This window comes from Schistocerca gregaria, chromosome 2 (genome assembly GCF_023897955.1).
Source record: "Schistocerca gregaria isolate iqSchGreg1 chromosome 2, iqSchGreg1.2, whole genome shotgun sequence".
Lineage (NCBI taxonomy): Eukaryota > Metazoa > Arthropoda > Insecta > Orthoptera > Acrididae > Schistocerca > Schistocerca gregaria.
In genome coordinates, this window is record NC_064921.1 from 668,764,421 (window position 1) to 668,792,172 (window position 27,752).

The window sequence follows — 27,752 nt, forward strand, 5'->3', positions numbered from 1 at the left end:
GACCGTGAATGTCAGAAATCCGGTAAAACATCACATCTCCGACATCGCTGCCGCCGGAAAAAGATCCTGCAAGATTGGGATCAACGACGACGGAAGAGAATCGTTCAACTTGACAGAAGTGCAATCCTTCCGCAGATTGTCCCAGATTTCAATGCTAGGCCATCGACAATTGTCAGAGTTAGAACTACTCAACGAAACATCATCGATATGGGGTTCGGAGCCGAAGACCCGCTCAAGTACCTTTGATGCCTGCACGAAACAAAGCTTTACGCCTCGCCTGGGCCCGTCAACTCCGACATTGGACTATTGATGCCTGGAAACATGTTGCCTGGTCGGCGAGTCTCGTTTCATATTGTCTAGAGCGGATGGACGTGTACGGGTATGGAAACAGCCTCATGAATCCATAGACCCTGCATGTCAGCAGCGGACTGCTTAAGCTGATGGATGCTCTGTGATGGTGTGGGGCGTGTGCAATTGAAGTGATATGGAACCCCTACTATGTCTAGATACTACTCTGACAGGTGACACCTAAGTAAGCGTCCTGTCTGATCACCTGTATCCATTCATGACCATTGTGCATTCCGATGGACTTGGGAAATTGCAGCAGGACAATGCGACACACCACACGTCCAGAATTGCTACTGAGTGGCTCCAGGAAGACTCTTCTGAGTTGGCCACAAAATTTCCCATAAATGAACGTTATTGATCTGGGATGCCTTGCAACGTGCTGTTCAGAAGAGCTCTCCATCCCCTCGTACTCTTACGGATTCATGGTGTCAGTTCCCTCCGGCAATACATTAGTCGTGTCCATGCCACGTCGTGCTGTGGTATTTCTGCGTGCTCGCGGGGACCATACACGATAATAGGTAAGTGTACCAGTTTATTTGGCTCTTCAGTGTAGCAGCATGGAATGAAATGCATCTTATTCGGTCCATTCGGTATGGGCAGTGTGGTCATTGACTGCTTTCGTGCTTCTGTGCAAGATGTTCAAGTCCCTAAGGAGTGATTTGGAGGGATCACGATAAGTATGATTGCACTGATAATAACTGAAGTAATTTCATTCCGCTACATAATTTCCAAAATTTTTGTAAAAGACAAAATCATTTTGTCCTACACCTAGACTGAATATTTCCAAGTGGGTGTACTATTCGTCACTGCAGCCATTTTCAAGTAACACAAATACTAGTTATTTGTCACGAACATTTATAATATTATCTGGCCTCTTTCAGAATAACGCGTGCAAGTGAAGTAATAGTGTGAGCACAGAGACAGGTCGGATGAAATGCAGTCCATTAACTCCTAGTATCCTGTCTCATAGGCGAAATACTGAGAAACCTACCGCCCGATCATGTGCACCCCCTTCTTCACCTAGAGTACCTCTGTCGTCTTGCAGACAATGAATCACATCACCGTTCCTGAACTTTGTGAGTCTACTTTGCGGCTATCTCTCCTAACTTTGTGACTAGTTTTCATAAGATAGAAGACATTCTCGCCATATTGTATCTTTCTGCAGAGTACTCTCTAACACCATTCAAGCGGGCGTACTAAACCCATTATCTTTCTTTAGCTACATCTATACCTTCTGTTGGTACAATCGGATATGGATTGCACCCAGTTTTGCAGCGTTCTATTACTGATCGCACATACTATATAGTTCAGCAGCAGTCTCATTCCTGGAAAACAGCTGTTTCCGTTTGACTACAGACCACGCTGACTTAATGTATACGATTACTAAGTTTCGTTTGACATCCTGGGTATTTCTAAGGCATCAATATTAATGTCATGAATTTATATCTCGATTAAGGTTGATTTGCCAGACTCTATACGAAGGTTATGTGAATACGACCGTAATAATTTGCACAGATATTTTAGGCATTTAAAATAGACTGATTTCTCCAGAGGATCGATGTATGTAAAGCTGGAATATTACGGATTTTCGAAGAAGCCGTTCTGGTACCATGAGATAGATCACATTGTAGCGATTTATTTTGTGAGGCCCATCATTCTTTCCTCCCTTGCGCCAAGCTCTTCACCTGAGAGTAGAACATACACCAAACGTCTTCCGTTCCTTGTTGGATAATAAATTCCAATATCGGTCTTGTTCTACAGGTTTCGCCCCCATTACTCCCAATAATACGATGGTAATTTTTTCCTATCTCTTAACACATGTCCTACAATACTTTCTCTTCTTCTCCTTTATCCTTATATTCCCTTCACCAATTCTGTGGAAACCATCGTTATCAGTTCACTTACGTTTCAGCACCTCTATCATTCTTTAGCGCCACTTCTCAAACGTTTCATTTCTTTTAAGGTTTCCCCACAGTACATAATTGATTTCCATACAGTGCCGTGTGCCAGCCGCACATTCTCAGAATTCTTTTTCGCAGTCTAAGTCCTATGTTTGATTCTGCTAAACTTCTACGGCGAAGAGTTCTCTCCTAGTCAGCTACGTACATGTCGGTCATTCGTTACTTCCTTCCAAGGTAGCATAAAAATCTGTGACGAAAAAATTATGCTAAGTCTGTGTACTACTGCTGACTGCTGCTTGCTTCTTAATTACTTCATCATTCGTTAGCATACTGTAAATCCGTATTCTGGGCTCATTAGACTGTTCTTCTCACTTTCACAGAGCATAGCAATGTTGTCAATGAATCTTATCACTGATAATCCCTTCACCACTGATTTTTCTGTACCTTCCTTTTATTTCATTCTTTGCTTCTTGGAATTCAGCTGTAAAGAACAGAGGCTATATCCCTGTTTTAAGTCCATTCTAAGTGACATAATAAGTACATACACTTTTTGAGACAAGTTATCTGCTGTAAGTACCTTATGACCTCAGGATATTTGTCTACCGGTCTAAGCCTGTAATCAGAACTGTATGTTCCGTTAAGAGAGAATAAAAGTTTCATATGCAAATCTGTTTCTACCAGGTTGGTTGTTTTATTCAAACCATGTTCTTTCACGGAATGTGTTGCTTCAGTCCTGGATGACCCTGCGTGCAGTAGTGAGCTCTCCAATTCTGCTTATGCGTTTAGGTTGCTATGAAGCAATGGTTGTCGGGTAGTCGAAGTACAGGCGTACGAGACCTCTCGGGAAGTGAGTAAAATATTCAAGTGCACTTTCAAATTTTCTTTCCACTAGACGATGCTATTGACAACACAGACCAATTCTTTTATAAAGTAAAAACAGCAACCAGACGCCAAGTAAAGATCTAACGACGCCTCATTTATGTAAAGTGTCCTACTACAATGTGAAAAAGAATTAAAAGGATCATTCCTCCGAAAACCAGTAACTGCCTCCCAGGGCGATGCAGATGTTTGAAATTTGGCTCAAAGGTGCTAAAACCTTCTCTGTAATGGTGCAAAGGCGTGGCGCCCTGCGATGTCACATTCGGACTCGGAAACGCCACATGCGAGGAATAGACCACACCACGGAAGTTCTTGTGAGCTGTGAGGCCGTTAACGTCACATTTGCGCCAAGCCTGCAGCCACCTTGAATGTGTCAGTCAATGAGAAGGTCGTCACAGAACCTCTTACCCACATTTCACAGTCTTTTGACGTCCCTGCGAAGGAGGTCCCAAATGCGACTCCCATCTTCGGAAACATGCGGTTTACTTCTCAGTAGATGAGGAAATCTTTTCAGACATACCGTCACTCAGAATCGACACGAAAAGGTCTGAGGGGTATTAATGAAACCACTTCGCTTTTTCGAGATCGGAAACGACGGTTCGCGGTGCGATGGTCAATAGGGGCTTGAAGAGGCAAAGAAACTGATACACATGTCTGACATCGTGTAGGGCCCCCACGAGTACATAGAAGAGCCGCAACATGACGTGGCATGGACTCTTCTAATGTCTGAATTAGTGCTGGATGGAACTGACACCATAAATCCTGCAAGGCTGTTCATAAGTACGTAAGAGTGCGAGGGGTTAGAGATCTCTCTTGAACACCACTTGGCAAGGCACCCCAGATGAGCTCAATAATGTATATGTCTGGAGAGTTTGGGGGCCAGCAGAAGTGTTTAAACTCAGAAGAGTGTTCCTGGAGACACTCTGTAGCAATTCTGGACGTGTAGGGCACCGTATTGCCCTGCTGCAATTGCCCAAGTCCATCGGAATGCACAACGGACATGAATGGACGCAGGTGATCAGATATGATGCTTTCATACGTGTCACCTGTCAGAGTCGTATCTAGACGTATAAGGGCTCCCGTATCACTCCAACTGCCACGCCCTACACCATTACAGAGTCTACATCGGCTTGAACAGTCCCCTGCTAATGTGCAGGGTCTATGGAGTCACGAGGTTGTCTCCATACCCGTACATGTCCATCCGTTCGATACAATTTGAAACGAGACTCGTCCCACCACGCATCATGTTTCCCGTCATCAACACTTCAATATCGAAGTTGACGGGCCGAGGTGAGGTGAGGGGTTGTGTCGTATAGTCATCAAGAACACAAGTGGGCCTTCGTGTCCGACAGCCCATATCGATTATGTTTCGTTGAATGGTTCGCTCGCAGATACTTGTTAATGGCCCAGCATTGAAATCTGTAGCAATTTGCGGAAGGGTTGCATTTCTGTCAAGTTGAATGATTCTCTTCGGTCGTCGTCTCTCCCGTTCTTGCAGGATATTTTTCCGGCCGCAACGATGTCGGAGGTGTGATGTTTTACGGTTCTATCGTGAAATGGCGCTACAGGAAAATCCCCACTTCATTGCTACCTCGGAATTGCTTTACCCCTTAGCTTGTGCGCCGACTACACCACCACCTTCAAATTCCCTTAAATCTTGGTAACCTTCCATTGTAGCAGTAGTAATCAATCGAACAACAGCACCAGACACTTGTTGTCCTATATAGGCTTCGTCAACTGCAGTACCGTATTCTGCCAGTTTAGAGATCTCTGTATTTGAATACGCATGCCTATACCAGTTTCTTTGGCGCTTCAGTGTATTTTTCAGGATCTTTGTCATCGAGATCACATTCAGTGATAATGCAGCCCTACAATGTTCTCAGAGAAGGGCTGAACGTACGGGAGGTGTCAGTAGTGTCAAAGGATGTCTGAACTTCTTCCTATGGCTCAGCGCTCTGCGAACTGTCGTTTACAGTCGCGAAATGCGTAGGAATCAACGCTCCAAGGGAAGGGGTGACTTTGTTGACGCACGTTATGCCTCTCTTGAGGCATTTTCGTGTCGTTTCTTAGTGGTGGTGTGTCTAAAATGTTTGGGCAGAATTATGCTGAAATGTGGTAACAATGAGACGTCATTATTCCACCATACAGCTCAGATATGTCTGATCCGTCGCCTATTTCTGTCACATGTCGACACCTTGCTGTTTGAAGCGTCACTAAGCCCAAGGGTGACGCCGCAGGGTGTAACTATTTTGCACAAAGAAAGGTTGTAGGCACCTTTGAGCCAAATTCCAGAATTACGCGTCGCAGTGGGAGGCAAATACAGGTTTTCGAAAAATGTTTCCTTTAATTTCGTTGCGCAGTATATTTAATTCGCAGTTATGACAGAAGGTCTCATTGTGCAGAATACCAGGTATCTCCTACTTGGTTGTGAGTGTAGCTGGTTTGCCTTTCTACCTTCGCTATAGTCTGTTCCTGTAAGGTAAGCTAGTCGTTTTCAACATGTCTGTGACTGCAAAAAACGTTGTTCTGTGTGTTACTGTTTCTGTGAGATGGAGATGGCGGTCGTGCCTTGCATATGCCTTCACGAGAATTTAAAAACGTCTAAAACCCAATTCAAACTGGACGATGTACCAAGCTAGTAGCGGCAGTTTCGTAGAGTGCTGGCCTGTCTCGTAATCCACCGCACTGTTTACTAAGCTATAGGTGTCCTTCGCAAGATATCTATAAAGAACTCTCGTAGTAACCTATAATTTCCCTCGCCAAAGAACTATTACTTTCAAATAACTGTTCACTGTTAAAGAATATTTCACTGTGCAATGGAGAGGGACTGATTTGAATTTTCCTAGCAGTGTGTGCCGCACCGGTAGTAGAATCTGCTTTACGCGGACAGTTTTGTTAGCAGCTGAGCAGGAGTCCAGTACTGGAAGAATTGGAAGAGTGATGAGGTCGTCAGATACGTAGCACAAGTTCGTATTGGAGAAGGATAGGTAAGGAAATGTGCCAGATTTTTCTAAGGAACCACCGCATTATTCATCTTAAGTAGTAATCAACGCTACGCCATCTCCTTAGGTAGCTAAATTGTACCTACGAAGATGGTTAGTGAGCCGTGCCAACATACACTCATGCTCATAAATTAAGGATAATGCTGATACATGGTGAAACAACTCTCTGGTGGGCACTTCGCGGGTTTAAATTCTCGGGGTATGACCATGCGGTGCATTTGACCTGCGGTCGTCGCTCGGTGGCGCTGCCAGCAGTCCACATACTCAGAGGTATGTTTGTGCATGTCAGAGTAGGGTGCAACGAGTAAATGTGCAGACGTTTTCAGACGTATTAGTGGTGAATGTGTGTTGAAAATGGCTCAAAGAACACATATTGATGACGTTATGAGGGGTAGAATACTACCGCGACTGGAGACTGGTCGTAACACGGGTGCCCCCATATCGTGATTCTGTGGTAGCGTTCTCGCTTACCACGCCCGGCTTCCCGGGTTCGATTCCCGGCGGGGTCAGGGGTTTTCTCTGCCTCGTGATGGCTGGGTGTTGTGTGATGTCCTTAGGGTAGTTAGGTTTAAGTTGTTGTAAGTTCTAAGGGACTGATGACCTAAGATGTTAAGTCCCATAGTGCTCAGAGCCATTTGAACCATTTTCGTAACACGGGTCCTCCGGGTGCTACAAAGTGTGGTCTCAAGATTATGGCAACGATTCTAGCAGACCGGAAACGTGTCCAGCCGCTACAGTACGAGGCGTCCACAGTGTACTACACCACAAGAAGACTGATATCTCACCACCAGTGCTCGCAGACGGCCACGGAGTACTGCAGGTAGCATTGCTCGGGACCTCGCCGCAGCGACTGGAACAGTTGTTTCTAGACACAGTCTACAGACGACTGAACAGACATGGTTTATTCGCCCGAAGACCTCCAAGGTGCATTCCACTAACGCCTCGTGACAGGAGAGCCCATAAAGGCCGGTGTCAAGAACACAGTACTTGATCATTCGAACAGTGGTCCCAGGTTATGTTCACGGGCGAGTCCAGGTATAGTCTGAGCAGTGATTATTGCCGGGATTTCATCTGGCGTGAACCATGAACCAGATACCAACCCTATAGTCTCCTTGAAAAGAACCTGTATGGAGGTCTGGTTTGATGGTGTGGGGTGGGATTCTGATTGGTGCACGTAAACCCCTCCATGTCTTTGACAGAGGAACTGTAACAGGTCAGGTGTATCGGGACGTCATTTTGCAGCAGTATGTATGCCTTTTGAGGGGTGCACTGAGTCCCACAGTCCTCCTGATGGATGATAACGCACGGCCCCACCGAGCTACCATCGTGGAAGAGTACCTTGAAACAGGAGACATCAGCGAATCGAGTAGGCCTGCCTGTTCTCCAGACCTAAGCCCCACGAGGACGTCTGGGATGATCTCGGTCGACGTATCGCTGCACGTCTTCAAACCCTTACGACACTTCAGGAACTCCGACAGGCACTGGTGCAAGGATGGGAGGCAATACCCCAGTAGCTGCTCGACCACCTGATCCAGAGTATGCCATCCCGTCGTGCGGCCTGTGTACGTGTGCATGGTGATCATATCCCATATTGACGTCGAGGAACGTGGGCAGGAAACAGTGGCGTTCTGTAGCACAGGTGTTTCGGGACGGTTTTCTCAACTTGTCACCAATACCGTGGACAAACAGATCTGTGTCGTGTGTGTTCCCTATGTGCTTATGGCATTAGCGCCAGTTTTGTGTAGTGCCACGTTGTCTGGCTCCACATTCTGCAATTAACCTTAATTGATGAGCACGAGTGTAGCTTAGAAGGTATGAGTAATGTCCAACAAAGGCAATATTCTGGGTTCGAGTCCCGGTCCAATGCAGTTTTAACCTACTAGCAAATTTCAACTCATGCCATCCCCACAACATCTCCTGTCATTCCGCTGACACATTGGACTACAGTAGTTACCTTGAAAGCCATGGACTCTATGGTGAGGATGACCCTGGCGAAGAGCCTCCGGTCGGAGATGAAGCGGTACTGGCAGCGCACGCTGTGGTGCGGGTCGGCGTGGCGCTTGTAGACCAGCGTGTTGAGCGGCGAGCGCAGGTACCCTGAGGGGCTCCTCCACGCCACGAACTGCTCGTCGCAGGCGCTGCCCGCCACCGGGTCGCCGCTGCGGCTCGCGTTGAAGAAGTCGTAGTGGGCCCAGTAGTACAGCGAGGACCTGTGGCAGTCACAGCGTCGCTGTAGAATTAACGGATCTATTTTCTTTCTCTGCGCGTCATCTGTTCTCTGACTGGTTTGGTGTGGCCCGCCTCTCATTCTTCTCCTATACCAACTGCTTCATCTCTGCATAGAATTTCCACCCTACCTCCTCAATTATTTGCTGGATGTATTCCCGTCTCTCTCTCCCTCTACAGTTTTTACTCTCTACAGCTCACTCTAGTACCACGGAAGATACTCTTAGATGTCTTAACAGATCTCCTACCATTCTGTCCCTTCTTCTTGCCAGAGTTTTCCATACATTCCCTTCCTCACCGATTTTCCGGAGAAGCTCATCACTACTTATCTCATCAGTCCACCTAATTTTCAGCATTCTTCTGTAGCAGCACATCCCATACGTTTCTATTCTCCTCTGTTCCTGTTTTCTACAGCCCCATGTCTCACTACCATACAATGACACTCATTAACGTTTAAAAATATTCGAAGCGATAGACGGACGCTGAAACAAGCAATTTAATATAAAATATGATGCTAGTGTTGCAAAATATCCCGTAATTGGATGGCAAATGTTGAGCATCTGATGCCACCAGATGCCTTACCTAGCAACTGTAGAGCCTGTCTGTCTGTCGCATCTCATCATCCCAACTCAAATCAAGTATTAACATCGTAGGCGCGACTTTAGCGCGTGGGTCTCGGAGGTAGGGTAATGAGTCTAGCTGGAAATATCTTTTTCATTGCGTGAGACGGTCATGTGTTTAGATTGAGCTATTAGTCAATTAATTTATTTAACGGGCACACGGTCTCCGCTGGTTTACTTCAAATTACAGTACACCATAAGTCTAAAGCAATGCGTCACAAGCAAGTAAGTGTAAGCTTCAGAATTGCATCATTACCAGTCAACATCTCCTTTACTTCACATGACTAGTAAACAAACAAAAAAGTGAAAAAAGAAGAACAGATTTTGCTCGGTTATAGTGAGATCAATATTCCCATAACTTCTACTTGCACAACAAATCACATTTACAAAAGGTATTAAAAATTTGATCCGTTTACTTGAATGCAAGTATTGCATCCCTCAGTCATCCCTTGATGTACGCGCTCAAAAATACCCCCTGTAGTTTCTGCGTAAAGTCAAATTTTCAACATTTGTCTTCCAGTCCTGGGACATTTCCAGACATTTCCTCCCACATGTGTCTTATATTAAATTACCTGTCTCAGCGTCATTTAAATCGCTATGAATTTTTTAAACGTTAGTAAGAATCACTCTGTACTGTTCCCAAGACACCTGACGGTGTGTGGCGGAGGTTACTACGAGTAACACTGACATTTCCCCCTCCTGTTCCAATCGCGCACAGTTTGCCAGGACAACGATTGATGCTAAAACTCCGTGTTAGTTCGAACATCCCGAATTTCACCCTATTGGCCTTCCCGTGAGAAATTCCGAGGGGGAAGTAATATGTTGCTGACTCTTCGAGGAACATAAGTTGTTGAAACCTTCCTAGTAAACCACAGCGAGTGATAATGGAGTTAGCTGGGCACCTCTGAGATGTTGTTGCGCTTACTAAATGGACGTGTAACGAAAGTTGGTGCTCTTCCTCGAACATTTTTTATTTGCTCTGTCAATAATGTCTGGTACGGATGCCACACCGATGATCGGTGTTCAGGTGTTGGCCAAACGAGGGTTCTGTATGCTACCTCCTTTTTGGGTGGACTGCACCTCCTGTAGATTCTTCAAATAAATCTCCGTGTGGCATCTGCCTTTTCTACGATTACTTTATGTGGTCATTTCACTGCTCATCTTTCCGTAAGCATATCCCTAGATAATTTGTACACATGACTCATTCCAGAGACGGTTCTACAATCATGTAATAGTGTAATGATGGACCTTTCTGCATGTTTATGTACAATACGTTACTTTTCTTTATGTTGTGCCAACCGCTGCACTAACCATCGATCCCCTGCTGTTGTCCCTGCATTTCGCTACTGGCCTTAACCGCTGCCACTCGTAGCATCTATGAAAAATTTACTTAATTCTATGGCCACCAGCATTAAACAATGCATCGTACAACTATTGTAATACTGTATTCTCAGCGTACGAGGGTAGTAATGGTGTAGGCCCTTCCAATTTTCTCTATGGTGTTGAGGGGCAGGTAGCAGTAATTTCATAGCGCCTGACTTAATTGCCTCCTAAGACTGCACTGTTCCCATTCGTTGTTTTATTTCACACTGTCCATTTCGGGACATCCCATCCCATTATTAGATGTACTTGACAACTTTAGTATATCACTCGAAAATGAGGTGTATCTACTGTGGGAATCCATCTACAGAGCCTGTCACCATTCAAGGACAGCGTCAGTAATTACCTGAAATCCCTTGAATGCCACAAAACCAACCATACCATCTCCGCCACGTAGAGGACGAATGAGGTTTATAGTTGTTAGTGTTTCATAATGCTGTCTGATACGCAAAAGACGGTAGATCTGATTGATATTTCTCGTGGGAGCCTAAGCACTTATAAATTGTATTTTGATATGATTTACGACTTCATTCATATGCTGGACACCACGCTATACTGCACATAGCATCATCATAAGTACAGTCATATGAAATGTAGTATAAACATTTTGTACTTGAGAGCGGGACATAAGATGACATTAATCTTCAGATGATCAGTTGCGTCAGGCTACGTACGTTCAAGCGTTTCCCACATTTTGGTACCGTTACAAACAAAGAGAATAGTATGCTGTTGTTTTATTCCCGCTATTGTAACAGCAAGCTGCCCACGTTAAATTATTTCTCACATTTTAGTACAGTTGTAAACAGAGAGAACAATATGTTATTATTTCTATCAGGACTATTTTAACAACATGAATCTCCTCGCTTTGACCAGTTTCAGTTCACAAGACAAATGTGCAATTACTCCATCGCAAGCAGCACGACAGCAGTTATGTCCAGCGATAACTTCACCAGCTTTCACGGTGCTATGGCATTTCCAGTAGTAGTGCACGGATTGCGTTGGCCTCACGGCTCTTGTTGGCGGACTGGGTTCGTCGCCTTGATCTTGTCAGACAGCATCTATTAACACAGATCGGCTCCATCCACTCAATCTAGACTTCCTCTCAATTGTGATCTGCCATTTAATCCTCCACATTCGTTCAACACTGCACCTACATGACTACTCTGCAATTCATACAAGGGCGTGGCAGAGTTTTCTTCGAACCACCTTGAGACCACTTCTCTATCGTTCCACTCTCCAACAGCGCTTGGGAAAAAATGAGGCTAAAAGCATTCTGTAGGAACTCTGATTTCTCTTAATGTATTATGATGATTACTTTTCTGATGTAGGTTGGCGACAATTAAACATTTTCACATTCAGAGGAGAAAGTCGAAGATTGAAACTTTGTGATAAGATCTCGCAACGAAAAACGCTTTTGCCTCACTGATTGCCATCCCCATTCGTTTGGCAATAATACAGTACGATCCGCCCTTCTTTGAACTTTTCCGATGTCCTCCGTCAATTCTGTCTGTTAAGAATTCCGTACAGCACAGCAGTACTCTAGCAGAGTACGAACACACGTACAGTAGGCAGTCTCTTTAATAGATCTTTTGATCTCCTAAGTGTTCTGCCAATAGAATGCAGTCGTTGATTTGCTTTCCCACAAACCTATCTATGTCATCGCTCCAAGTTAAAATGTTCGTAATTGAATTCCTAGGTATTTAGCCGAATCAATCAATACCTTTGAAGCAATAATTTCTGCTACTTCTAGCGCTGTTACAGTAATCACATATGACAAGACATAAGGAATCATCTTCTGGTGTTCCACCTCCAGCATCGATCTATATCGTCACCTACAGGTAATAACAACAGACATGGCGAAATTGTAATTCCGGTCTTCGCCACAATCAGGCACTGAAGTAATTCAGCTGTGACAAGTGCCAGACTGGGTCACGAAATCGGAGTTCTCACTTTTTGCGAGAGGTTGTCTTAACTGCTTCGGTTATCCGAGCACGCTTCGTATCCACCCTAATTCCCAACTTGTCGCACTCTGTAGACGTTGCGTTCCCTGTCCTTTACCCTCATTGCTCGCAGCCTCACATGATTCCCGCATGGAGTTGAACGAAGAAGCATTAATTGATGTAAAGTTACATATTTTTTCAGCAAATGATCATTCAGTATAGATGCAGTCTTCCAGTTCTTGCAGAAATCAATAAGGACAATGGCCTGAGAACGGTACCACTATAGTGAGCGACAAGTTAGGAATTAGCGTGTGACGTGAAGCGTGCTTGGAGAGCCAAAGCGGTTAAGGCTACTGCTCTCGTAAATCGCTAAATCCGAGTCCTAAAGAACTGAGACGAAACGCATAAAAAATATTTTTGTTACAATAATTTCTCCTAACCGCTTACTGTTTCTCGTGTCAGTTTGAATCTGCTTAAGTCCGAACAAATTTGTAAATTCTCCTCATGACTGACTCAGAAATTACATTTCTATTATTTCCCGGATACGTTTTGTACCATTTATTCCAGCGAAAGCCTAAGATCGTTAAAAGAAATATACGTTGCAGTGCAACAAAGAGTGAATGGCAAGTAAAAATGTTACAATTGCTAATTATGCCCTAAAATAATGGTCGCCTTGCGTAATACCTTAGTTGCAAACGTTAATAGGCTACGTTTAATGGTTTATGGAAGATTGCCAACGTCTTCGTTTGTGCCCTGAATATAATTCTGCCATTAGTAAGGTTTATCAGGTATCCAATAAGAAGTAGGTGAATGGTCTTATATTGTCTCTTCGTCAGTAAACCAAGTGGAGTATTCAAACAAATCACTGGCAGAAGAGCACAGGAGTAGCAATGAACTCACCCTGAGTAGCTGCCAGTCTTGCTTTCAAAGCGGACGAACATGGAGCTGCCGCTGGAGACGAAGTCGTGCTTCTCCATGGCCCTGGAGAAGGTGTCGCAGAAGGTCTTGATGATGCGCGCATCGTCCGCCCACGACGCGTCGTACAGCGTCAGGGACTCGCCGCAGTCCCCGTCATAGGGCTGGATGGGCGCCTCTATCGTGTTGATACGGAAGCTGCGGACAACACACTGCCTTCTTACCACAGTCGTGACGGACTCACATACGACATAAAAACATGGACAGTGTACTACACAAACTAATAAGCAGGTTTGGATCCATCATAGAGGTAACGAATAAGGCTAATGTCTCAGACTCCGACCTTACGATGGAATTTGACGGTTGCATTGAGGCCCAAATGTCGGAAGATATGGCTAAATTTTTAGGGATCAAGGAAGTGCGATTAAAAGAGGATACGCGGCTGTATGAAAGTTATAACAGCATCCGAGAAAGATACAACGTACCACTATGAGTAGGAAAGTGGGCTACATAAAAAATAACTGCGAGCAGCACATTGACCTAATTATTGTGCTCAACGCTCCAAAGTCACATTAGAATTTTATAAAGGGTAGCGAAAATAAAATTGATCCAATAAGTGTCTACAGACATTTGGTGACAACGTAATCTAAAACAGTGGGGAATAGGGTAGTGCAGCAGCACACTTCGCAAATGCAGTCTCGGCGCGAGTTAAACTGATGAGGAGAGGATAGTTAGCAAAGTACATAAGGTCTCCTGGCAGCAATGATCGCCTAGCCCTACCTGTTGTGCTTTTCATGTTAAGGTTTACACGAATAATCCGCATGTTCTGGGAGAAGTTGATGACACACGGTAGAACGTTCTTCTTACCTGGTATAACGTTAATTCGTTAGAGCTGTTACACATAGTGGTTCACCGTATCTATTTTAGCCATGTACTGTATTCATATATTTTTATGTATATGTAGGTGATCTTCATTTGGACTAAGCTGGTTTTCTGTTCCAAATACATGTTTCGCAACTTTTGGTGGTTCCTTGTCGTCCATAAAAGAAATTGAGACGTTAGTGACATATATGAGGAGTAATAAAACGTTCTTGGGGGAACTGTATTGCTTTAGAAGCAGTAGTAGTAAGAGAAGTAGTAGTAGTTGCAGTAGCACAACGTTTTATGCCTCGCCTGAGTCCGTCAACACCGACATTGGATTATTGATGACTGGAAACATACTGCCTAGTCCGACGAGTGTAGTTTCAAATTGTATAGAGCGGATGAACACGTACGGGTATGGAAACAGCCTCATGAATCCATGGATCCTGCATATCAGCAGCGGATCGTTCAAGCTGGTGGAGGCTCCGCAATGGTGTAGGGCGTGTGCAGTTGAAGTGATACGGGACAACTGATGCGTCTAGAAGCGACTCTGACAGGTGACACGTACTAAGCACCCTCTCTGATCGCCTGCTTTCATTCAAGTCCATTGTGCATTCCGACCGACTTGGGCAATTCCAGCAGGACAATGCGATACCCCACACGTTCAGAATTGTTACAGTGTGTCTCTTCTGGGTTTGAACACTTCCACTGGCCACCAAACGCCCAGAAATGAACATTATAGAACATGTCTGGGATCTTTGCAAGGTTCAAAAGAAATTTGCACCCACTCGTACTCTTACGGATTTACGGACAGCCCTACAAAATTTATGGTTTCAGTTCCCTCGAGCACTACGTCAGACAGTAGTCGAGTCCAGGCCACGTCATGCTGCAGCACTTCTACGTGCTCGTGGTGTCGCTACACGATATTAGGCTGGCGTACCATTTTCTTTGACACTTCAGTGTATTATGTACTAAAAGTTCAACAGCTGGAGCAGCCAAATGTCTACAACACTGAAGAGCCTGTCCCAAGGGTAAGTGAGTGTTTGCATTTCATTGTCTCCACTATCACTGGCTAGGATACTTTTCACAGCATTAGGCGTATCAAGTTTCAGTTTTGCCAATATCTGAAGAGGTCCAGAAGCTTAAATTTGCTCCGTCTGCATCATAAGTAGATCACGCACCTATTATGGAACTTCAGATACCTCAACATAAGTCGAGCAAGGCATTACAGCAGTCAACTCTACAAGCGCAAGCAAATACTGAAGGAAGAGATTTATGCAGTCTACCAGTAACACAATTAACTTTTAATGAAGTGCAGTAACTTTCAAGTCATTCATTAATTCACCATCTAATGACTCCAGTTACTCGACTTTACAATATGCAGTTAACGGCAGACAGTAGCAAAGTGGTACATTTACCAATTCAATTATTTTCCCACCAACCGTCAATGACAACTTTACACTAAACTTCTCTGCCATTGTTCATGGGAACGTACTAATTTAATAAACTGAAGGTACCTCCGTATTACAAACAGGAACTCAGTGAAGTTACTTTGTCCACTCACACGAGAGAACTGGACAGGATATACTGGAGAGGTGTGACCTGTGTGCAAAACACAAAGCTAGCAGCGCTCGTCGTGGGGGATGTTGCTTTCCTCGCAGCAACGCCTCAGCTACAGTACAGGATGCCCGAGGCTCAACAGTGAATAGAGACTAACGTAGATTTTATGCATATGCCTTTCTTGCGTTAGTAGTATTAGTATCTCGTATCTGTATTTTATGTAGTGTTAATGCATTTTGTGTGAAATAAACACTCCCTCCCACTTCGGTATGTCTGCGCGGATGTTGTCAGTTATTCATAAGGCGAGCTGTGGAGAAAGTTGATGTAACTTGATGAAATACCCTGCAGTTGCTTCATGTGACGTAGGGAAGATGTAATGGGGACTCAAATGGTCGCACTTCAGTTTTGAAAACGTATGAGGAAGGAATGGCATGACCTCAAGCCAGAGAAATACTTTCCCTCACATTTCTATCCATGAGTCCCCTCACCCTTCGCCGTGTTACTCTCCCAGAACACAATACATCTCTTAATGCGGCTCTGTTGCATTTAGATGAAATACACACATTTAATACGCATTCTTAACCCACATCACTCAATAGTAAGTAATAATTTTATGCCACTAAAACACTACTTTTAATAATCAGCGATTTTTTCATCTCTGACGACGTAGAAACTGTTAATCCTAGAAAGAAAATGAATAGAACCTTTTCGTTGGATATTTAACATAGCTTAATTTTATACTGAAAAACATGTTCGCTAGAAGCCACTATGCAAGTGTTATGCAAGAAAAACATAAATAAAATCGTTAAACCCTCGCCCCCGCCCCCCCCCCCCTCCTTTCCTCCGTACACAAACCCCCTGTGGGGCTCTTAATTTGTTGTTCATGATAATCCCTCCAACCACTATACAAAAATTTACTACTATATGATTCCCTAATTTTCTTTCATTGACTGGAGTACGACTGAAGACGACCTGGTAGACAGATTGGTTAAGAGCAGTAAGTGTTAAATAGCATCAAACTTTGGCTATCCAAAAAAGCTGAAAGAAATGTTAAAAAAATTTATTCGTATGTAATCTGGTACAATTTACATGTACTTCACTCATGCGTAATGTTAAAATTTACTCGCACCGGCTAGAAGAAGAGATGGGTACACAGACCAGGTAAAGATAGGTCGATATTTTATAGAAATATAGTTCATACTGAATCTGCGCAAATCCTTAAATCCAGGATTTCTGTAAGAATATTTGTTAAAAAGTAATGATTTTCCTCTTTGTACCCTTATATGCTGATTGCTCATTTCCAGCGTCCAACTTACTTTACCAGTAACTCCATGTCTAGAAGATACCCAGTGTCTTCTCTGTGAACCAGCCTTGAGCACTTCACCACTTATTATAGATTCGACAGCACTACACTGATTTCAAAGGAAAAGAAAAAGAAAAAATATGCTTTCTTTATTTTGTGAGTAAAATCAATGAGAGAAAACCACTGCGATTGTATTAAGTGAATAATATTCTGCATCGGACATGCTCCAAAACCGAACATTGTAAATGTTAATAAAAACAACCGGTTTTGTTGTGAATGAACATCTTCAGGTGACACCGAACATTCACCAATAGTCTTCGTAACTAATTGCCATAAACTGGCAACATGACTTCAAAAATAAATATTTAGACAAAATAAGGCATGAGACCAGTACATTTCTAATACTTCATGAACATTAGTTAGTATACTTCAGTGTCACTTATTGGAGTGCCGTCCGGACATGTATTTTGACAGTTTCCTGGATTATCAGTAATGGTAATTCACTGCTAGATTCACAAAAGACTGCTTATTTGGTAGATAATATTATGTGAAAAATTTTATCCTCTGCGCCACGTTCAGAAAAGGTGATTAGAGGAAGTAATGGAAGCACTTTTACGATTCGAGACAACTTAATACTATCGCCAACTCAGATTCTGTGTTCCTACCTAAAAACACCCGTTACAACGTGCTCCTCACCAGATCATGAAAACCCAAGAACTGTCTACTGGCCATAGTAACGTCCTCTGCCCTGTGTCGTCATGTGGATGTGGTATGGAGGGGCATGTGGTCAGCACACCGTATGCCCCCTCCAAAAAAACACCCTTTGATCAACTTAAAGTTGCCACATAGCTACAAAATAGTACTTCTTTTGTCTTCAAAAAATACTGGCTATTCAAGGGCTTGATGAGCATATGTCGATGATTTTAGAATGTAATTGTGTTGAGGGCTGTATAATGCATGGGAGAGTATGAGTCACTCAGTATTTTTTATATGGGAAAATGTTCTACCCCAAAGTGGTTTGGAAGCACCTTTCTGTATACCCTGATTATATGTGGAACAAATAAACAATGCTTTCTATCTATTCGTGAATCGCCATTTACAAATATACTCAGTTCAACAAAGTTAAAAATATAAACCCTTCAAGGTTCAGAGACTATATCTATAGGATGTTTCAAAATCTTTGTATCAAATGCCTAATGATGACAGATCACGTCATGGAGAACAACTGTAGGTAGAGATAAAATGTTTTCTAACGCTTCCCGGCCACACTAGGCGACTTTTACCATTGGTTATGAGGCGGCAGGGGATAGGCACTCTTCGGTGTGCCTACTCCATGTGTGTTGCCTTTAATACAGCCATTAGCTCAATGTGAAAAGGCTAAATCAAAGTTCCTCATCCGTTTCTAAAATATAATTCTTAAGGTTTTCTTGTTGGAAATCACTCCATCAATTTACTGGGGTAGGTAGTGTGCAGATGCAGAAATGCAGAACACCTGGTTAGCAGACGATGCTTATTCGGTGAAATCTCGTCGTCCCAGAGTGAATTCAACAGAAAGATGTCTAGCGTCTTAGGGAAGCGTCGGCAAATATGTCGTCTCTAAAAACAGTTGTTCCATATGGCGTCATTAAAACTCCTAGACGTATGATGCGAAAACTGAAACTCCTGTATAGGAAGCGACACGCAGGCATCGGATGACTACAAGTAATGGTCCTAGAACCTACTTAGGACGTCTGGGCTGTCCTCTCGATATCAACAACACTGCTCACTGCACTGCAAATACCACCATCACCACCACTATTACTACTACTACTCCTACTACTACTGTAGCTATTGTTGTGACTTTTGTTGGGACTGGCTTCCATCCAGTCACTCACTGATCAGTCTGGCCTGGCAACCGAAGACAGCAAAACGAAAGCTGAAATTTTAAATTTAGCATTTGAGAAATCTTTCACGCAGGAGGAGCGTGCAAACATACCGTCGTTTCAGCCTCGTACGGAGGACATAGTGATAGACATCCCTAGGGTTATGAAGCAGCTGAATGGATTGAAAATAAATAAATCGCCAGGTCCTGATGGTATTCCAATTCGGTTTTACAGAGAGTACTCTACTGCATTGGCTCCTTACTTAGCTTGCATTTATCGCGAATCTCTTGCCCAACGTAAAGTCCCGAGCGACTGGAAAAAAGCGCAGGTGAGGCCTGTATATAAGAAGGGTAGAAGGACGGATCCTCAAAATTACATACCAATATCCTTAACATCGGTTTGTGGCAGGATTCTAGAACATATTCTCAGTTCGAATGTAATGAATTTCCTTGAGACAAAGAAGTTGTCTTCCACGCATCAGCACGGCTTTAGAAAGCATCGCTCCTGCGAAACGCAACTCGCCCTCTTTTCACGTGATATCTTGCGAACCATGGATGAAGGGTATCAGACGGATGCCATATTCCTTAACTTCCGGAAAGCATTTGACTCGGTGCCCCACTGCAGACTCCTAACTAAGGTACGAGCATGTGGGATTGGTTCCCAAGTATGTGAGTGGCTCGAAGACTTCTTAAGTAATAGAACCAAGTACGTTGTCCTCGATGGTGAGTGTTCATCGGAGGTGAGGGTATCATCTGGCGTGCCCCAGGGAAGTGTGGTAGGTCCGCTGTTGTTTTCTGTCTACATAAATGATGTTTTGGATTGGGTGGGTAGCAATGTGCGGCTGTTTGCTGATGATGCTGTGGTGTACGGGAAGGTGTCGTCGTTGAGTGGCTGTAGGAGGATACAAGATGACTTGGACAGGATTTGTGACTCGTGTAAAGAATGGCAGCTAACTCTAAATATAGATAAATGTAAATTAATGCAGATGAATAGGAAAAAGAACCTCGTAATGTTTGAATACTCCATTAGTAGTGTAGCGCTTGACACAGTCACGTCGCTTTTGGGCGTAACATTGAAGAGCGATATGAAGTGGGACAAGCATGTAATGGCAGTTGTGGGGAAGGCGGATAGTCGTCTTCGGTTCATTGGTAGAATTTTGGGAAGATGTGGTTCATCTGCAAATGAAACCGCTTATAAAACTTTAATACGACCTATTCTTGAGTACTGCTCGAGCGTTTGGGATCCCTATCAGGTCGGATTGAGGGAGGACATAGAAGCAATTCAGTGGCGGGCTGCTAGATTTGTTACTGGTAGGTTTCATCATCACGCGGAAATGGGTGTGAGTCTCTGGAGGAGAGGAGGCGTTCTTTTCGTGAATCGCTACTGAGGAAATTTAGAGAACCAGCATTTGAGGCTGACTGCAGTACAGTTTTACTGCCTCCAACTTATATTTCGCGGAAGGACCACAAAGATAAGATTAGGGCTAGTACAGAGGCATATAGGCAGTCATTTTTCCCTCGTTCTGTTTGGGAGTGGAACAGGGAGAGATGATGCTAGTTGTGGTACGAGGTACCCTCCACCACGCACCGTATGGTGGATTGCGGAGTATGTATGTAGATGTGGATGTAGATGACTGTTCTACGACTATATAGATATCCGCTTTTACATCACTCCAACCTCAGTCACTATCACATGACTGTCAAAACCACCCGTAAGCAAAAACATGGCCATTTCTTTTTACCAACACCTTCGGTGATGATCAAATTCAGTGTAAAATTGCACAAGATATTATTTGAGATACATGCAATTGTTCGTGGCTCAGGGGTGTGTTAGTGAAAATGCATTCCCTCTTCCTTCCCACACATTCACCGCTTACGCTGTTGTGTTGGAGTGTGGCAGCTCGGTACCTGGGGAAGTAGAGGCGAACGACCTGTCCGGGCCGGCCCTGCAGCAGGTAGGTGCAGGAGGAGTGGGGCGGGTACCAGTGCGCGACGCTCTGGAAGATGCCCTCCTGTTCGGACCCCAGGTCGTCGCCGGTCAGCAGCCAGTCGCACGTGCCGTTGCGCACGCCCGCCAGCTTCCCGTGGCCCGGCCAGCTGCCCACGTTGAAGTGGAAGCCAGTATTGAGCAGCGGGCCCGCCGGAGAGCTCGAGAACTCCACCAGCAGGTCTTCCGATGTGCCGATGATCGAGTACGGGAAGTGTCCCATCCCGCAGAAGACGCCTGCAGTGTAAAAAGCAAAGTTACCACAGTGGACTGAAACAGCATAAGCCGGCCAGTAACATCTTAATTCGTGAGCATTTATTTTATTTTCGTTTTATCTGCAATACCGGTCATTAAAATTCCAACGCAATGAAGGAAGCTAGCAACAGACTCAAACTAGCATGAAGTTAATTACCGATGCGGGTATGCAACTGATTAGCATTTCGACGCAGTCTCACAATTTAAGCAGCAGTAACGCCATCTTCATTCTGCATATAAGGAAGGATTGCGTATTGGTGTTCTGATAACGCTTTTGAGTGTTGGTTTCTTCTGATCCAAGGACCTTATAGGCTCCACGCGGTACAAGAAGTCAGAGGGGTTGCCGAAGGAGTAGGCGTTAAGCGGCGTGTGTGACTTCAGTTTCGGTAGGGAGTCAGTTCAGTTCAACATATTGCTATGAATTTTAGACCCTTTATCTGGAAGCTATAAACAGGTTTTAGGAACTCAATAATGATGGCGACGAACAACGTTTTCTATTAGAAATACAATAGTAAATCATGTTAACAGCAACCACTGATAATACTAATATAAAAATAAAACAGAAAACTTGAGAAACACGAATAAATAAAAATGTATATGACATAAAAGGATTTAAGTCAAGTTCTAAGCAAATAACTTCCATCTTACACTTATAGATATTTTACTAGAAGCCTCGGACGAACTCGAGGTTGGGGCTAGTACGGTCTTGGCCTATGAGAAGCGAGGGGGACGAGACGCTCTTCATAGCTGGCAAGTTTTTAACGGGAACGAAACGTTCTTCTTTAGGTCTACTTTGTTCGACACTGTTCTTGAGTGAATATGTTTCTTTGTCTATGTGTGATGTGGTGCGATAATCAACGTGATTAAATTTCATTGTTCTGAGGAAGACATAGAACTATGTATGAAAGCAGAAATGGGTATCTATTTTTGAAGCTACAGTCATAATTTACATACATCTCTTTTCATGTGTCTACTCTGAAACACAAAGTAATGTTTTTCTGCAACTATATTCTTGCCAAGCCATCTTGGAACACAGATTTTGTAAGCACTGAGGTCGGATGTACAGTGGAGTGGTGTTTGCAGCTATGCTAAATGCGGGGAGATTCGCTTGTCTTTACTTATAGATACTTATTTGTGATCGGGTTAAGATGCTGGTATTTCATACACCGAAATATTTTTGTACGTTATGGGTTTCCAAATCTACATTATGTAGCTGGTGATTGTATGACTATGCCACATGGCTCATGTAATATTAATCTTATTTCTCTGGGTAAAATTGTATTCTCGAGATCTAATAATAATAATAATAATGTTAAAGAAAATCACGTATTTTTATTTCTGTTTCGTTCCTTTCACCAATTTCTTTAAATGAATTATTACTTTTCGACATGATACTACAGGCTATCCATAAATTGTCTTTATAATTTAAGTTTTTTATATCTTTAAAACTGTACGAGATATTAACTTATGGTTATAGATATGTGATAACTCACGAAGTTTTGTTTCCTCAATCATACAAATCAGTGTTCGCACATTAAGTGGCACGGATAATACGTAGTTGGAATTCCGCCTCCACGCGCAATTCAAGATCTGCACGACTACATGTTGAAAAGAGTTGTGAATACGTGCTTACAAATTCTGCGCACATCTCTAACCTGGGTTCAGCACACTAGATCCCTTACAAGAATAATTCTATCGCGGTGAGATGACGAGATGGAGAAGAGGGGTGAGGGGAATTGGACCATCTCGTCCAAGTCAATTATCCGGAAACATTTCTGAGGGTTTTCAAGTTCAATTTTGGGTCAAAGCTGCGTCATCTCGAAGGTAAAAAGGCTTATAATATCTTATCAGATTTCGAAAACCAATTTAAACATCTAGTACAGTTTTAAAGTTAATAAAATCTTAAGTTGGAAAGATAATTTATGGATACGCTGTATGGAGTAACCATGAAGCTTTTCACTGCTGCCTTGTATATTAATAACAAGAGATGCAGTTTTATGCATTCACTTCATTCATTAGGTCTAAGATAACAATTTTTCATGTCGTATGCATTGTGCGGTCCAGCAAGGCTTTCTGCCACTTTAGTCAGTTACGTTCATATCCCGCAAGGTAAAACTGCCTTGAGAATTTCAGAGCAAAAAAAAAAAAAAAAAAAAAAAAATGGTTCAGATGGCTCTGAGCACTAAAAGGACTTAACTTCTGCGGTCATCAGTCCCCTAGAACTTAGAACTACTTAAACCTAACTAACATAAGGACATCACACACATTCATGCCCGAGGCAGGATTCGAACCTGCGACCGTAACAGTCTCGCGATTCCAGACGGTAGCGCCTAGAACCGCTCGGCCACTTCGGCTGGCAATATCAGAGCAGCTGTTACTTCGCTGTTCTACATTGTCTTACGGTAACCTTACGTTACCACCTCACAACACCCAAATGTTATAAATTTATAACTGAATACATGATTTGATATTTGTATCCCGCTGATTAGGTTAAATCTAGAGGTTATTTGTGACATCTAAGGTTAGGTTCAGTAATGAGAAAGTTAACTGATCAACAGCAAATCATTTCAGATGCCACATAATAACCGTTGAGCGATGTCTGTGGTGAATTATAGCTGAGAGCAGTCAGATCAAAAATAAAATTATTTTCTTTGGGGCTCCATTATCCTAATGAAATGAGCGTCTTTAACCAGGGCAATATAAAGTGAAAGTTTGACATCCATTTTCAATTATTCGTAGACACCATACAAATTGCGCTCTATTATCTGACGCGCCAACTCGCTTAAATCCCACTAATACTACAGACCAGTCACTTCCTATCGCTAACCATTAAATTTCTCCATTCATTCTGCAGGTTCTATGATCCTCTAAAACAATGGAGGAGAGCCTTTGTAGTTGTCAAGCTTGTAATGAAATTTCTTGATGGTCAGAGCGTCGTTGGTTCTAATTTATGTTGTGTGTTCGGAATGTCTAATCCACGAACACAAGAGTCCAGGTGTAAATTAGTGAGCTCCTGCCATCTGGATGTAGCCTTAAAATCTTCCTTTGATCACATAGTAAATTCTATAGAGTTGGTAAGTCATTTGGAAGAACAATTCAACGACCACACACTACAAATACAGCTTCGTAGAATTTAGATAAATGAAATGTAATTAATGTCGCCGATCAGGCACGTCCACTGTGTTTGCCGACTCCGTGTCGGCATGCAGATATGGGAGCTCTGTGACGTCTTAACAGATACTAATTGTTTGTTTCCCTCTACTAGGATTTATTTTCACGTTTCTTATTTTATTGAACAATATCTACTGTAATTGTCTATAGTGATCATATGACAGTAAGTCGAAACAGCCTAACATAGACTTGTTAAGAAATTGCACATTTTTTCATGTGATTAAGTAATAGTGCCGTTAGGAAATGATTATGCCGTGAACAGTCAAAGACATGTTAGTCTTAACGAATTATGACCTCGTGACTCTCTATTTCAAATTGAACATCTGCAGCATAAGCAGTAATTTATATGAAGCTTCTTCAGCGATAGTCGACATAAGCGGCGTGCTATATTGGTAATGCCGCGGAAAATTCGTCGCCTTAGAGCAGCTTCTTGCCGTCGACGTCAGAAATATGGCACTTTTAGAGGAAGCCGTGGAGGTTTCCACCCCATCGCCCTGTCACTGATACATTACGCTCCACCAAGCAGTAAGGCAAAGTCAGAGCTTTCTATCGACTGAAAGCCTCACTATAAAGGGATGGGAGTTCGTCCTACGTAGCGGCTCTTAGAAAGAGACGACCACCGTTTTCGTGACGTAACCCGCATTATGTATTCTCACAAAATTCTGTTTGTTCCTTTTTCCATGTGACTACGGTAATAATTCAGTTTAAATATTGCAAACTCGAGAAATAGTTCTTAACATGCGCTTCTTATTTTACAATCTCTAAATGTCAGTTTTCTAGTAAAAAAAAAAACAAACCTCTTCTGCTCATCTAAATCGTTCACTTCTGCAAACATTGCGTTTATTGACCTTTGTGAATTTCTGTTTTGTTTCCACTTGCTATTAGGCTTGATACATCAGCTGAGCCCTGTAAGCTCATGCTAATACCTCCATCATGTTAAACATACCTTACGCCCGCCTTGTACATAAGATCTCCACATTTTTCCGTCACTATGATTTTACTACTTATCCTGTAGACTATTAACAATTTAGGCATAGCTTCTTGTCGTCTTCTACCTCTCCTCGTTACACGGATATTTCATCGAAGAAATCATCTTGAAATGCGGAAATATACACACATTTCATATAATTTTGTAGTTTTATAATTTCATGATATGATAAAATCGGTTGAACACTTCGCTCTGCCTGTGGTTTCCTATATTTTAAATGCCCGGAAGGAAAACCACGCACGGATCCAACATTGAGACTGTTTTATTCTCATTTTCACGACGTTAGATATTCAGCAAACAATGTCGCTGTAACTACGTGTCGTAAAAATAGATAATCGCTGCATTGCGTGACTGTGGGTGTAATTACAACGCATGCGACTGGGTGAATTCAGATGGAAGTTCTTGGTGTAACTTTGCAGATGAAGCCTGAGAAAGGCGTTTGAATGAAATCTTCGAATCTGGCCCGTGGCTCCAGTCAGTTGGGACACTAGTCCGCCCAAACGCTTCACACGTGCCTTGACGTGATTAATTGCTCAGGACTCACGAATAAGTGAAGCTACATTCGAAACTGGGATGTTCAATGAATGGAAAATTCTGAGTCGAGGGAACCGGACATCGACTTTCCTGTGTTCTGACTGGAGGAGACGTCTGCTCCACTGGAAATTTGGTCTTGGTGATGATCAGTTAGTTCCCCCCAAGTTTGTTCATTTTTTCTGCACGGAGGAAGGCGGGTTGGATTTTATCCAGAATTAGACTGTTCCACGATCAAGAAATTAAGAAGTGCTACTTCTGTGCATACTTGACGGTGATTTTGAATGGGCGTTACTTCAGTTTAGAGTTAGGATACTGCTTTAACAACTGAATTATTTTGTTACGAGAAGTGGGGGTTAACTTTGCTGGCGTTTTGGGCAGATTCATCTGGAATTTGATCCTTAATCGGTAACGATTCATTTTATACATCGACTACCCAGTTAACTTTCATGATGCTTTTCCCTGCACGTTACAAGTCGGCTTTGACGGTTCAGTCTTTATTGGAAAACGGTGTATTTTGCTTTCAGTTGTTCTGTGAGTTTGAAACTATTGGACGCGCCTCCATGTTGCTGTACTTCGTCCACCCAGTTCTTGACGCAATTACAGTTTGCTTGTAAGGAATTTTGTATGTATTCCATGTTAAATATAGCTCAGGAGTGCGCTCCACCTTTGTGAATAAATGTCCTTCATGCTGCTAGGGAGCTAAATTTCACTACAGTGTGCATAGCAAACACGCCTTCCATTCCCTTCACATACTCTGTAAGAGAAAGCTACTACGAAGTATGTAATGAAGTCTAAAGCCTGATTGATCGATCCGAAGTTCAACACATTTCTGTTTCGCTTTTTTCTTTTTCCCCTTGCGATAGAAATTAAGACCAGAACTCAATATTTATGGAAGTTCAGACAGCCTGACATAATATTTCTTCAATAGTAAGCTCGCGACTACAAGACGTCTCTGTTACAGAGCGAAAGTTTGATCCACCAGTGAACTAACTGTCGAATTTTTTACACAAGGAAAATGAGTGGGCAGCCGGCTTTTAACGTATCTTGGAACGACTTCTTTTACTGTAGCAGGAAATGATATTTTGGTACCTGTGCCTACCAGTACCACCATGATGTGTTTAACGCGTTTGTTACTGCGTTAGAATACGTAGCGCGCTTGATGATGGAAAGGATGCGATAAAAACTTTGGCATTCTTCAAATTTCAAACGAAGCCACATAAAAACTACGAGGATGAAACCTGTTAAAAAGTTGTTCCAAGAAGACGCTGGTATTCGGCTACAACTCAAGAAATTTCATCAGCTATGGCCTTTGTTTTATTCATCTAAATTTCAAAATCGCACTTTTACATTATTGTCAACGCTTCAGACGTAGGTAATTATGGACTAACCTCATATCTTCAAACTATGACTTGATATTTTGCAAAGATAACTGTTAGGATGAATGTCGTGTGTTAAAACAACTGTGCACATGCACTGCTTTATGTCTCTTATGTGCAAGTCGACAATGTGCGAAACATACGGGTGAGAATAAATAGACAGTAATGCGCTAAATTTACATTTGTTGATTTAGAGGAAGATTTTTATGAAGCTGATTCTAACAAACTATTCAAAAATGTGACAGTTGTTGAGAGGATGAGACAGGACTTTAACATCCCCCCCCCCCCATTTTATCTAATCTGTGCACTGAGCGAGTAGTAAGGGAATCGAAGGAGGAATTTGGAAAGATCGTTCAAGTTTAGGAAAAGGAAATAAAAACTTCAACATCTACAGACGACATACTAACTCTGTGAAAGACGACAAAGGACTGGAAAGAGCATTTGATCTGCATAAATAGTGTTTTGATATGAGGCTCTTAGTTGAGCATCGAAATCGGTAGTGGAATGTACTTCAACTAAACCAGGGGACGCTAACTGAATTAGACTGGGAAATGAGTCCCTTAATCTAGTACACGAGTTCTGCTATTTGTGCAGCAAAATAACTAACGATTCCAAAGTAGATGGGATAAAAATGCTGAGTGGTAA

General features: G+C 42.9%; 1 protein-coding gene across 1 annotated transcript in view; it reads right to left on the reverse strand.

The window, feature by feature from the left end:
* Window positions 1-27,752, reverse strand: part of LOC126335928 (uncharacterized) — a 129,444-nt gene that overhangs the window by 23,028 nt on the left and 78,664 nt on the right. Inside the window, exons 4-6 of the mRNA XM_049999403.1 lie at window positions 20,705-21,020; window positions 13,197-13,409; window positions 8,085-8,340 (exon numbers count right to left, since the gene is read on the reverse strand). Coding sequence (XP_049855360.1) covers window positions 8,085-8,340; window positions 13,197-13,409; window positions 20,705-21,020 — 785 coding nt within the window. The remainder of the gene's footprint in view (window positions 1-8,084; window positions 8,341-13,196; window positions 13,410-20,704; window positions 21,021-27,752) is intronic.